The sequence below is a fragment of the Myotis yumanensis genome, unplaced genomic scaffold (genome assembly GCF_028538775.1).
Source record: "Myotis yumanensis isolate MYYU_CA2020_CCGP unplaced genomic scaffold, mMyoYum1.0.hap1 SCAF_7, whole genome shotgun sequence".
NCBI lineage: Eukaryota > Metazoa > Chordata > Mammalia > Chiroptera > Vespertilionidae > Myotis > Myotis yumanensis.
Window position 1 is genome coordinate 33801915 of NW_027223758.1, and position 13654 is coordinate 33815568.

The window sequence follows — 13654 nt, forward strand, 5'->3', positions numbered from 1 at the left end:
CCATGCTGTTGCAAATGGTAAGAATTCCTTTTTTACAGCAGCAGAGTATTCCATCGTGTAGATGTACCACAGTTTTCTAATCCATTGATTTAGTCTCTGAATATACTCGCCATAACAAGGGTCCTTCGTAGCATGACTGTAAAAATGTGTCAGCTCTGTATTATGCGTGGTTGACGTGGACTTGAAAAAGCCCAGAGATGGCAAGGGCAGAGCGAGCTCCGTGTGGCAAGGGTCGGGGAGCGGGGCTGACAAGGGAGGTCTGACGGGGAAGGAGAGGAGAAGCCAGCCTGGGGGCAGAGTGCCTGGAACCCAGCACCAAAGACTCCCCTGCCTGGGCTCAGGGCCAGCAGGGCTCACCTCCCCTCTCTCTGCCGCAGGATGGGGTGCGTGAAGTCCAAGTTCCTCCGGGATAGAGACAAGGTCTCAAAAAGCGAGGCCAGTGCCAACCCACACAGCCCGTTGTATGTGCCAGATCCCACGTCCACGGGCAAGCGGGTGAGTGGGGGAGGAAGGGGGTGGGGGATGCTGCCCTGTGCTGATATAACAGCCCCCTCTTTTCCATGTTTGGGGTGAAATGGGGTTGACCAGTCACCAGCAGCCTCCTAACTCTCCAGCATATGTCTGCACTGAGCACCCAGGGCAGGAACGTCACTTCTTTTTTTTAATCCTCACCCGAGGATATTTTTTCACTGATATTTTTTCCATTGATTTTTTTTTTTTTTTTTTAGAGAGGGAAAGACAGAGAAATATTGATGTGAGAGAACACATCAATTTTTTTGCCTCCTGTACGAGCCCTGACCAGGGCCTGGGCCAGGGAGGAGCCTGCAACCAAGGTACATGCCCTTGACTGGAATTGAACCCAGGACCCTTCAGTCCGCAGGCCAACGCTCTATCCACTGAGCCAAACTGGCTAAAGCCAAGGACGTCACTTCTTATCCTGCCACGCAGCCTGGGCTCCAGTGACCAGGTCCCGGGGAGCAGGGCAGGCCTCAAGCCCAGGAAGTAGCAGAAGTGGAGCTGAGCACCATGAGTGACCAGAAAGGAACACCGGCAGCTGAAGTAATGACAGTGATGATACTATCAAGGTTCCTAGCCATAGCTGTAATAACAGTAGCGGCTACACTCCCATTGCTAATACCAGTGGGAGCGTAGCAGCAGGAAGAGAAGTGTAACACTGGTAGAGGTACTAACTTACATTTATCCAGAGCTTACCAGGAACCAAGCTCTCTCCTAAGTGCTTTATAGTTATTATCATCTTTAATCCCCACAATAATCTTATTGCCGGTCACCATTTCCATTACACCCGTTTTACAGATGAGCCACAGATTAAATAATTTGCCAAAAGCCACGTGGTGAGTAAGAGGTAGGACCAGGATTTAAACTTGGCTCGTGCAACGTCCAAAGTCTCAGTGGTAGGAGCGAAAGTAACAGAGGCAGAAGCTGAGTGCTAACGACGAGCAGCAGCAGTGGTGGTAACAGTGTGGGCAGTGGTGGCAGAGGTAGTCATGGTAATAGCACCACTAGCAATGGTAGTTGCGAGAGTGATATGAGAGAGCAGTGACAGTAGTGATCGTGGTGGCAACAATAACAGTACTGGTAATGAGATGACAGTATTAATAGCAGCGGTAACAGTTATAATAACTGAGACCATTTTTGAACACCTACTATGTTCCAGGCATCGGAGTGAGGTGTTCCTACATCATTAATCCTCACCAAAAGCTGTGAGGAAGGGGTTCTGACACTTTACAGCCAGGGTGACTAAGGCTTGCAGTGGTTCAATGACTCCTTGGGGTCACACAGCTGGAAAGAGGTAGAGCAAGGCCCTTCTACCCCCAAGGCTGGGTTCTCTCTCCTTCCGGGGTCCTTGAGTCCACCCCCTTACCTGAGGCTGCCTAAGGAAGCTCAGAGGCAGAGGTCTACGCCTTCACCTGGCACCCTTAGAAGGACAGAATATTACCCCACAGCCCCTACTCCTTGTTCCCAAACCTACCCCTCCGCCCGCTCCAAACACACCCACTCTCTTTGCCATGACAGCCTGTAGAGGTTGAAGGTAAAGCTCTTATCCTAACCCACTAATTTCTTCCAAATCTTCCTGCTTATACCATGGGTTCCTGACCTCTCTCTGCCCTGCTTGCCCTTCTCCGGGCATGATGTCTAGAAATGGGAGAGTAGTAGAGGAGTCGCCTCCCTCCCTCTGGCACGACCTCTTTTAAAACACGCTGAGGTTACATGAGCTTCTCATACGGGTGATGTCCTAAGCTGACATCCTCAACCCTTGGTCACTCCTGGGTCTGCTTCTCACCAGTGAAGAAGATACAGTGGCTGTATCCCAGGTGCCATGTGGCCTTCAGTGGGAAGGAGAGGGTCTTTTCCCACCAGTTTTTGGTTGTCCTCTCTGAGCATCAGATTCAAGGGATTCTACATGCAACCCCTCACTGAAAGGGTTCCCAGGTCAAGTCAGTTTGTGAAACTCTGAGCAGAACAGGCTCCTTCCCTGGAGAAGTCAGGGCCTTTATGAATCTTTGCAACGGGCCTGGGGCTCTCGCAGAAAAGGGTATACTTCTCCATGTTTCCCAAACCTGGTTCTTTTTTGTTCTTTTTTTAAATATATTTTATTGACTTTTTACAGAGAAAGGGAGAGGGATAGAGAGTTAGAAACATCAATGAGAGAGAAACATCGATCAGCTGCCTCCTGCACACTCCCCACTGGGTATGTGCCCGCAACCAAGGTACATGCCCTTGACCGGAATCAAACCTGGGACCCTTCAGTCCGCAGGACGGCGCTCTATCCACTGAGCCAAACCGGTCAGGGCCCAAACCTGGTTCTTTAAATGACTGTTTATCTAAGTATGTGACACACAAATGCATTCCCCTTGAAAAGAAAAGTCACAAATTACAGTGAAAGCTACGTTGCTTCTGACCGAAGACCCCTCCCCAGAGGTCTCATCCCTCTCCCCAGAGGCACCCACTGTGGTCAGTTTGGTGGGGACCCTCTAGAACCTTTGCCGTGAACATACACTCACACGTACACAGTATGAGTCCGAAGGAAGTATTTAGGATGGGTGTGTATGCATTTTAGGTAAATGTATCATATTCTGAAGAACTAGCTTTGTTCACTCGACAATATAGCTTCGAGGTTTACTAGTAGTTGTGTCAGGAATGAGGCTTGACCTCCCTCTTACAAGGGCTGCTTAGAGTGTGACAGTGTGGGTGCCAGTTCCCCTTGAGATAGACACATAGGTTCCTTCCCTTACATCATGGAGCCTTTACTCATAGAGCATGTTGGTGGGCCAGGGTTTCTTCAAACGTATCTTGGAAAACATGGATCTGGACCAACCCCCTCACTGTATGTCAAGGGAAGAGACAAGCCAGTGTCCCCCAGGTTGTCCAAGGGCAGAGCCCACAACTCCAGATCCTTGTCGTGGCTGTATCCCAGGTGCCATGTGGCCTCAGACATGTCCTGTGCCCTCTCTGGGCCTCCTCCCATGACACACAGGGCTGGGCTAAGAGGCCTTGAGGTATCCTTTTTGACACAGGCCTTCTGTGGCTCCCCACACCTGATTGGATTCACCCCTTTCTCCTATTTCTTCCCCACAGCGACCTGACCCCAACAACGGCAACCCCCCCGGGTCCACGGAGGGTAAGTATCTGGCGAACGTGGCAGTGGAGCTGTGCTCTGTAGAGGTTGAGGTTAGGGTCTCAGTCAGAGCTTGAGGCAGAAGTTCGTCAAAACCACCCTTGAAAATCCCCTAAATTGCCACCCAAGTACTTCGTACAGGCTATCTTGTTTCTACAGCACTGTTTAATAACCTGAGCAAAACGCGGTTAGCTTTAAACTGTAGAATCGCTCCCAGCATGGCAAGATGCTTACTTAGAAAGACAGACACAGCAATGGGTCCAGGCCTGGGTGCCAGGTGTTGGGGTGGGAAACCCCCAGGGCTGTGGGGGAGCTCAGATAAAGCCTCCCTGCCCCCGTGTCTCTCGTCCCAGCAGGTTCTAAGGATAACATTGTGATTGCCCTGTACGACTACGAGGCCATTCACCATGAAGACCTCAGTTTCCAGAAGGGAGACCAGATGGCGGTCCTGGAGGAGTGAGTCCTCATCCCCTTCCCCAAGACATTCCTACCCCCAATACGCAGTACACTCTCTTCTGTCCTTCAGTGAAGAGCCTTAGACTAGGGCAGTGATGGCGAACCTTTTGAGCTCGGCGTGTCAGCAGTTTGAAAAACCCTAACTTAACCCTGGTGCCGTGTCACATACAGAAATTTTTTGATATTTGCAACCATAGTAAAACAAAGACTTACATTTTTGATATTTATTTTATATATTTAAATGCCATTTAACAAAGAAAAATCAACCAAAAGAATGAGTTCGCGTGTCACCTCTGACACGCGTGTCATAGGTTCGCCATCGCTGGACTAGGGTGTATGCGACTGATGAGAACCTGATCGTAATAGAGGAGGAAGGGCTGGCTGTTCACGTGGGTGAAAGCCACAGTAAAGGGGCTTGTGTGCTTACTAATGGCGCACACCCAGGGAAGGATGAACGGCTCAAAGAGCTTCCCCAGGGAAGCCTTCCTCGGGCTCCTGCGATCAAGCTGCAAGCTTACCTGTGGACCAGACCCTGTTGAGGTGACTTTGCATTCAGAAATCTTTGGATCTCTTCTCTGAGTTTGCTCCCTTTAATCTCCTCCAGTCTTCACCATCAGCGAGTGTAGTGTCCAGTATGTGTGGGGGGCCAGAAGTGGCAGTGGTTATGCTTGGTCAGACTCCTGAGCCCACTCCCTCTGGCTCTTGGCCCCAGCTGAACCCCTAGAGTCTGCCATGGGCACAGAGCCCCACCTTAGGTATGGCTAGGAAGGCCAAGGCTGCAAGACCAGAGAAAAATAGTGGGGCTACAGACCTAGGTCTGTAGGCTGTGAATGCAGGGACAAACCTCAGATGCACAGTGAGGACTGTTGTAAAGATCCCTACCCCTAAGCATGGGGTGTGTGCAGGGGATACTCTAGGCCAAAGCTAAGGGGACTAAGGGAAGTCCTGCCCACCGAACCCTTTGCTCCCTCCTGTCTCTTAGGTCGGGGGAATGGTGGAAGGCTCGGTCTCTGGCCACCCGGAAAGAGGGCTACATCCCAAGCAACTACGTTGCCCGCGTTGACTCTCTGGAGACAGAGGAGTAAGTATGCTATTTTCCTGCCCTCCAGCAGGAAGCATGAGCAAGGCCAGCCTGTCCCTGCCTCAGGGCCTTTGCACTCCCTACCTCCCCTGCCCGGCATACTCTTCCTCGGCTTCTTTGCCTGGCTGGCTCCTTCTCACCCTTCGGGTCTCGGAGAGGCCTTCCCTAACCACCTGTCTAAAGCCGGTCCCCTTTGTGACTTTCTCCCTTACTCCCTTTTCAACCCTTCTCACTAGCGTTTCTTCCTTGTGCAAGATTTGCGCGGTAACTTCCTAGGGGTAGAATTGCCAGGGAGATAGTTCTTACTGAATACCCTGTAACATTGCTTGACTCTTTTAGCACGGCACGAATCATTTTCAAAAATGGAATCAAAGAAGGCTGGGGGAGGGAGTGCAGAGTAGCACGGTGATTAAGAGCACGGGCTCTAGAGTTAGGCTGCCTGGATTTGAAGTGTGGCTCCACCACTTCCCAGCTGTGTAATGCCAGGCAAGTGACTTGCTCTCTCTGTTCCTCAGTTTCCTTATCTATAAAATAGGGATAATAAGGGCAACAATTCCAGAGTTGTTGGGTGGGTGAGTGTTGATGCAGAGGAAACAGAGGCCCAGAGAGGAAAAGCAACTTGCTCCAAGTCACACAGCAGTTCCATGGCAGGGCCAAAGCCTACTGACCTCTGGTCTGGGGCTTTTTCCATCACAGCACAGGAACCACCCCTCACCCTGCTGAGGGTGGAAATGGGTTTGGTTGCTGCTGCTTGAACGTTCCCACCCAGTATCCCAAATATTATGGGAGGACGAAGAAAAGATCCAAGGATATGAGCCCAAGTATAAAATTATTTGAAATCTCACGTTTTCGCTTAGAAATGTATGCCAGTTTTATATTTGACTTTGTATTACACAGAGAAGGATAAACCGTGAAACTGATGAAGCTCACACCCTCACTCACAGGGGCCTTCGAGGCCCTGACAGGAATGTCGTCTGTTCTTGTGAAATTTGCAGAAGTAGGATTTTGACCACAGTGGGTTAAGCCTGCTGTGTTTTCACACTCAGCCTCTCTGTCCATCACCTTACCGCCCTCACTGGGTGCTCTTGGAATGACCTCTGGGCATTCTGTATTTGCAAGGCTGTGTTATTTTTCTTTTCTTTTTTAAAAATATATTTCTTTTATTGATTGCAGACAGGAAGGGAGAGGGAGAGAGAGATAGAAACATCAATGATGAGAGAGGATCATTGATTGGCTGCCTCCTGCATGCCCACCCTGGGGATCAAGCCCGCAACCCGGTCATGTGCCCTTGGCTGGAATCGAACCCAGGACCCTTCAGTCCACAGGCCGACGCTCTATCCACTGAGCCAAACCAGCCTGGGTTGTGTTATTTTTCTTAAAGAAAGCTCCTCAGTGTGCATAAGTGTCAGTCAGTCTCAGCAAACTGGATTCAGCCCGGGTCAAATGTCCATTTTAATATCAAAAGAATCACTGTTTTTCCCAAAAGAGTCTTTGAGGAAGATCAGTGCTCCAGGAAACCAGGCGTTGGGTATCCTGGTGGCCCTTGTCAGTGGGACAGGACTGCCCACCCAGGTTCACACGCTGTCTCTTCCCCTTCCCACCAGGTGGTTCTTCAAGGGCATCAGCCGGAAGGATGCAGAGCGCCAACTTCTGGCCCCTGGCAACGTGCTGGGCTCCTTCATGATCCGTGACAGCGAGACCACCAAAGGTGACCCAGCAATCCCCACTCTATCTATCATCTATCTATCTATCTATCTATCTATCTATCTATCTATCTAATAATAATGATGATGATGACGACAGACAGCGTTTTATGAGTGTTTACATCCTGACTACTTTACAAGCATTACTTCTTTCAATTATCAGGCAATGTAATGAGATAGAGAGGTCTCACGACCAATCCCATTTTACAGATGAGGAAACTGAGGCACAGAGAAGTGATGTACTCACTTGTCCAAGGTCTCACAGCTGGACATGGAGGAGCCTGATTCCACAGCTCACTCTTACCCTTGTGCTCCACTGCCCAGCTGCCAGGATGGTGCCAGGGGTGGCTTTAGAGGGGTGTCCAGAAGGGGTGCCATGGTAGTGGCCGGACTCTGAAGTCCCACTCCTGAGCGGTTTCTCTCTGACCAATGCAGGGAGCTACTCTTTGTCGGTACGAGACTACGACCCCCAGCATAGGGATGCAGTGAAACATTATAAGATCCGGACCCTGGACAACGGGGGCTTCTACATCTCCCCACGAAACACCTTCAGCACCCTGCAGGAGCTGGTGGCCCACTACATGAGTAAGTCCTGCCCAGGGCCACACCCCAATAGGGTGGACCTGTCTCCCGGGAACCCGAGTCACGGTGCCCCATGCCCTCTGAGGCCTGCTGAGCTCTTTCTGACTCTCCCCAGACAAATAGTTGCTTTGGATTCTGCTGACATTTTAGGCCTATTGAGAAGGAGGGCAGAGCTGACATCTGATCATGCTCTGCTCTCTGGAAATGTCCCTGATCATGGCAACCCCCTGGCACAGTGGCCAATTGCAGCCGATCAGGCAGGGAAGCCTCTGAGGGGAGGCCTCTGGCTGGCCGAGAGCTGGCTGCCCTCAGCTGACCAGCAACTCTGTTCCAGAAGGGAGTGATGGACTCTGCCAGAAGCTGACGGTGCCCTGCGTGTCCTCCAAGCCCCAGAAGCCGTGGGAGAAAGACGCCTGGGAGATCCCTCGGGAATCCCTCGAGCTGGAGAAAAAGCTTGGAGCCGGGCAGTTTGGGGAAGTCTGGATGGGTAAGGACCCAGGGCCAGAGGGTGGTGGGAGGGAGGGAGCAGGGAGGTCATCACTTCCAGGAACAGCCCGACACAAAGTGGGAATGCCACCAACGGTAGAAGGGGAGATCTGAATAATAACCATAAAGGAGCAATCCCTCTGATAGCAAACCGAATTGTCCTGCCATGTAAACACCGATTTACCTCTGAGGCCATTTACCTGTTGGAGTTAAAAACTTCCTCCTGGGAAGCAGGAGTCCTAGATGAGGAATCTGCTCCCTGACACAGAGCCAAGAGGCCTACCAGTTGGGGTGAGATTACCAAGGCCTCTTAGGATGATGGAAATTAAGAATGGGGAAATGCAGCTTGGAGATTTCCAGGTGAGTTCAGTATTGGTAACTGTGTGCCTAGTGCCATGCCAAGGCATTGTGGGGCACCAATAAGGCATATCCCACCCCTGCTGCCCTGCCCCTAATAACTCGAGAACAGCCATGCCTGGCCCAGTACCTGGTGCACCCGATTGTGTTTCCACCCACCATGTTTTATTTTTTATTTTATTTTATTTTAAAAATATATTTTATTGATTTTTTTGCAGAGAGGAAGGGAGAGGGATAGAGAGCCAGAAACATCTATGAGAGAGAAACATCGATTCAGCTGCCTCCTGCACACCCACTACTGGGGATGTGCCCGCAACCAAGGTACATGCCCTTGACTGGAATCGAACCCGGGACCCTTCAGTCCGCAGGCCAACGCTTTATCCACTAGGCCAAACCAGCCAGGGCTCCACCCACCATGTTTTAAAACGAGACTGAAGACAACTTACAGAGTTGCAAACAATTTAGTCCAAAAAAAATGTTTAAATACACATATTTCAACTATATTTATTGAGAGCCTGCTATATGCCAGGCACCTAATAAGAGGTTGTGGCAGAGAAAGTTTGGAGAAGGGAAGACAGATCCGAGTAATGAGTTAGAAAACAAAACTATCTATATATATAAAGCTTAAGTGACCATTACAACCAAATGACTGGAATGATTGGTTGATCAGTCGCTATAATGCGCACTGACCACCAGGGGGCAGACACTCAATGCAGGAGCTGCCCCCTCATGGTCAATGAGATCCCACAGCCAATCTCCCATAGCCCCTCCCCTCCCCCCAGCCCAGCCCCCCCTCCCCGCCCCCATAGACCCCAAACAGGGGGCTGGCCGGCCAACCTCCCAGGGCACCTCCCCCTGCCAGCCGGCCCCCCATAGGCCTCTATTGCTGGCCAGGCTGAGGGACCCCACCCGTGCATGAATTCGTGCACCGAGCCTCTAGTATTATATAAGGGTTTACTCTTACTAAAGGAAGACCTCAGACTTGGATTAAAGCTTCCTGGCAGCCAAGGCAAAAATGGAAACACAAGCAATTAAGAGATTTATAAGATGGAGTAGAAATGGGGTGAGGGAACATCATGTGGGAAGTTCCTGCGGTGGGAGGGATGGTTGGGTACCTGAGGTGCTGAGTGACATGCAGGCTGACTGTACACGAAAGTCAAGGGGAGTTTGGTGGATGATGAAGCTGGCAAGGTGGGCAAGGCCAGATCATGCAGGCCTTGTAGACCATGGTGAAACTGGTATTTATTTTGAGAGCAGTGTTAAGATTAAAGCACTTTAAGAAGAGATAGTATGTGTGAGGGTGAGAGACAAGGCAAAGGTGATCTGTGTGTATGAGTGACAGGATCTGAGTCAGCGATTCTCAACCTGTGGGTTGCGACCCCTTTGCGGGTCGAACGACCCTTTCACGGGGGTCGCCTAAGACCATCGGAAAACACATATATAATTACATATTGTTTTTGTGATTAATCATTATGCTTTAATTATGTTCAATTTGTAACAATGAAATTGGGGGTCACCACAACACGAGGAACTCTATTAAAGGGTCACCGCATTAGGAAGGTTGAGAACCACTGATCTGAGTGATGTTTTGAGGTTATTCTTTAATCCCTACAACAGTCCTTCAAAGGCAGTGCTTATCATTTCTACTTCACAGATGAGGAAACGACAGATGAGGGAGGATAAGTGACTTGCCCAAGGGCACACAGCTAGGAAGGCGTGGGCCAGCTTTCCAACCCACATCTGTCTGAGCCAAAGCCCATCCCTCTCTAAGGGCTGAGATGGGCACAGAAGACTTTGTGGAGGAGGCAGTTCTGCAGCTGGGCTTTCCTGGGCTGTGGGGAAAGAGCATGGGTTCTGATCATCTTTCCTGCTTTCTTGCCCACTCCAGCCACCTACAACAAGCACACCAAGGTGGCTGTGAAGACCATGAAGCCAGGGAGCATGTCTGTGGAGGCCTTCCTGGCAGAGGCCAACCTGATGAAAACTCTGCAGCATGACAAGCTGGTGAAGCTGCATGCAGTGGTCACAGAGGAGCCCATTTATATCATCACGGAGTTCATGGCCAAAGGTGCTGTGTCTGGGGGCTGGGGATGCAGGCTGTGGCTCATACAAGTTAATTGAAGATTCAGAGGTGACTTTGACATGGTTCTTGCCCTCGAGATGCCCCCAGTCTGGCCAGGAGCTCTTCCCACAGGTATAAGCAGCCATTGCCCAGTCCTCTTGGTTAATGTGGTGAAATCATGTTAAGGGGATGCCAGTGGAAAGGGAGCACATGAAGCTACCAGGAGAGGGGAGTAGGGCAGAACCCCATTGGTGATGGAAGAAGAGGCTTATGGATTTACTGTGTGCCTTAAAGGCCAGGGGAAATTCTCCCTGTCAGCCACGTACCCTGCATGGGCCAATGCTCTGGGAAAAAGATTCAACAAAGCATTCGTTCCAGGCTGTCCCCACCCTGCCCACCATGATCCAGAATTTCTCAGGGACTTTTTTAAGCCCCCATTTCACAAATATTTTCAATCCTTGCCCATTTAAAAAAAAATACTTTTATTGACTTCAGAGAGGAAGGGAGACAGAAACTTCAATGATGAGAATCTTTAATTGGCTGCCTCCTGCATACTCCCCCCCGCCCTGCCCCCGCCCCCCGCCTCAACTGGGGATGGAGCCTGCAACCCAGGCATGGGCTCTGACAGGGAATTGAACTGTGACCTCCTGGTCTGGAAGTCGATGCTCTACCACTGAGCCACAGGCCGGTCAATACCTGCCCATTTTTTTATTTTATTTTTATTTATTTATTTATTTATTTTTTAAATATATTTTATTGATTTTTTACAGAGAGGAAGGGAGAGAGATAGAGAGCTAGAAACATCGATGAGAGAGAAACATCGATCAGCTGCCTCCTGCACATCTCCTACGGAGGATGTGCCCACAACCCAGGTACATGCCCTTGACCGGAATCGAACCCGGGACCCTTCAGTCCGCAGGCTGACCCTCTATCCATTGAGCCAAACCGGTTTCGGCCCATTTTTTTATTAATAGAAACATATCACCCAACCTCATTTAGTGTGATTTAAAATCTCAAAACTTTTTTCATTTTCTGATTACACAGTTACACCAGCCTTATAAAACCATAGCCCAAGTCACCTGGGCTCAGAAAGCTGTCCCAGTCAAAGAACCAGTCTAGCAATCACAAAGTCACTTAAAAACACTCAGCTCATTTTTCTCAAACACTAGGTGTGGTAAATAGATGTTTTTATTTAAATTCATTACTATGAACTATTTCACCCTAAGTAGTGAGGACACTCATTGTTGCTCCCCCTCCCCCACAGGAAGCCTGCTGGACTTCCTGAAAAGTAATGAAGGCAGCAAGCAGCCATTGCCAAAACTCATTGACTTCTCAGCCCAGGTGAGAGGCTAGTGGGGAAGCTGGGGGGAGGGGAGGGTAATTATTTATTCAGCACATACTATTGACATACTATAATAACAGCAACAATACTGGAGAACATTTTGTTGTTGTTGTTAATCCTCATCTGAGGATATTTTTCCCCATTAATTTTTAGAGAGAGAGGAAGGGAGGGAGAGAGACACAGCGGTGTGAGAGAGATGCATGGACTGGTTGCCTCCTGCATGTGCCCCAAAGGGAGCTGGGGATTGAACCTGCAACCCAAGTATGTGCCCTTGACCGGGAATCGAACTCGACTTTGGTGTGCAGGCTGACCTCTAACCACTTAGAAACACCGGCCTAAGCACATTTATTGAGCACTCGGTATAAAAGTATACTTTTAAAATGTGTCTTACATGTACTAACTGAGTAGAAGTGAGTCTGATGAAGTAAGTCCTCACATCAACTTTCTAGGATGCGATTTTTGTTATCTGTTCTTTTTTTTTTTTTTAATATATTTTATTGATTTTTTACAGAGAGGAAGGGAGAGGGATAGAAAGTCAGAAACATCGATGAGAGAGAAACATCGATCAGCCGCCTCCCGCACACTCCCCACTGGGGATGTGCCCGCAACCAAGGTACATGCCCTTGACTGGAATCGAACCTGGGACCCTTGAGTCTGCAGGCTGACGCTCTATCCACTGAGCCAAACCGGTTAAGGCTATCTCTTCTTTTTTTTAAAAAAAAAAACATGTTTTTATTGATTTTAGAAAGAGAGGAAGGAAGCGGGAGAGAGAGAAAAACATCTATGTGAGAGAGAAACATCAATATGCTGCCTCCTGCATGAATCCCTGACTGGGGGTTGAGCCTGCAACCTGGGTATGTGCCCTGACCGGAAATTGAACTGGTGACCATCCGGTGCTCGAGACAATGCTCAACCAACTGAGCCACACCAGCCAGGGCTGTTATCTATTCTTATGTAACCAAACCACCCAAAGCTTAGGAGCTCGAAACAAGAATTTTTTATTTCTCATTATTCTGTGGATTGACTGGAGTTGGCTGTGTGGTTCTTCTGCTCCATATGTTGAAACCAAGGTCACTCACATGGCTGCATTCCGCTGGCAGCTTGCCAAAGGCTAGAACGTCCACGGCAGTGTCTCATCCTCTGTTGTTTTTTTTCCCATGTGGCACCTCATCACTCAGTAGCCCAGCCAGAGTTTATGGCTTGGTGGCGAGGTCCCAATACAGACTATACCAAGGGGCCAAACCCTCATGTGCAAATGCTGATTCGTTTAGCCTGCATTTGCTTACTAATGTCTCACCGGCTAAAGCAAGTAATAGGACTCAGCCCGGAGCCAGTATGGAAGGGGACTGGCCAAGGGCCTGAGTCCAGAAGGCATGCATTGGGAGTCACCAATGTAACAGTGTAGCCATAGGATGGTAATTGCCATCCAAGTTTACATAATAGAAACTTGAACCATAGAGAAGATAAGTACAGATGAGGAAACCGAGGCCCAGTGAGGTTAAGTGGCTTGCCTAAGTTACTGTGTTCTTTTGATGGATATGGCAGTGAACAAAATGGAACAAATTGCTGTCCTCACAGAGTGAACAGTCCAGATGGGAAGACAGATATTTAATAACTGAGTCTCTTCAAGAGCCATGACCCAAGAGGCCTGGCTCAATGTCAAAAGAATGTAGTATCCAGCAAAATAATAATGTACGCAAGTCACAGAAACACTTCTTAAAACCCTATCTTTCTCATCTTCCCTTCACACTCTGCAGCTCCTCTCACCCTCAGTTGAGTGCTTTTTATTTCTATCCTCTTTCATTCTTTCCTATTTGTGGGAAAAAAGATAGGAAAGGGGTGCTATGGGAGTACACAGCGAGAGCATGTAGCCTGGTCTAGGAGCAATCCAAGAAGACTTCCCAGAGGAATTGTCCTCTAGGTTGAGGCCTGAAGAATGAATAGAAGT

General features: G+C 49.3%; 1 protein-coding gene and 1 long non-coding RNA gene across 5 annotated transcripts in view; one reads left to right on the forward strand and one right to left on the reverse strand.

The window, feature by feature from the left end:
- The window catches only part of HCK (HCK proto-oncogene, Src family tyrosine kinase), a 45228-nt gene that overhangs the window by 19171 nt on the left and 12403 nt on the right, over positions 1-13654 (forward strand). For 2 of the 4 annotated variants that reach the window (XM_070420123.1, XM_070420122.1), the window contains exons 2-10: positions 378-495; positions 3598-3640; positions 3991-4093; positions 5076-5174; positions 6779-6882; positions 7313-7462; positions 7794-7946; positions 10191-10370; positions 11629-11705. In XM_070420123.1, coding sequence (XP_070276224.1) covers positions 379-495; positions 3598-3640; positions 3991-4093; positions 5076-5174; positions 6779-6882; positions 7313-7462; positions 7794-7946; positions 10191-10370; positions 11629-11705 — 1026 coding nt within the window. In that variant the 5' untranslated portion in view covers position 378. The remainder of the gene's footprint in view (positions 1-377; positions 496-3597; positions 3641-3990; positions 4094-5075; positions 5175-6778; positions 6883-7312; positions 7463-7793; positions 7947-10190; positions 10371-11628; positions 11706-13654) is intronic. The other 2 variants (XM_070420125.1, XM_070420124.1) reach the window with 2 other exon arrangements.
- Positions 1-13654, reverse strand: part of LOC139013804 (uncharacterized) — a 50365-nt gene that overhangs the window by 16905 nt on the left and 19806 nt on the right. The window lies entirely within an intron of this gene.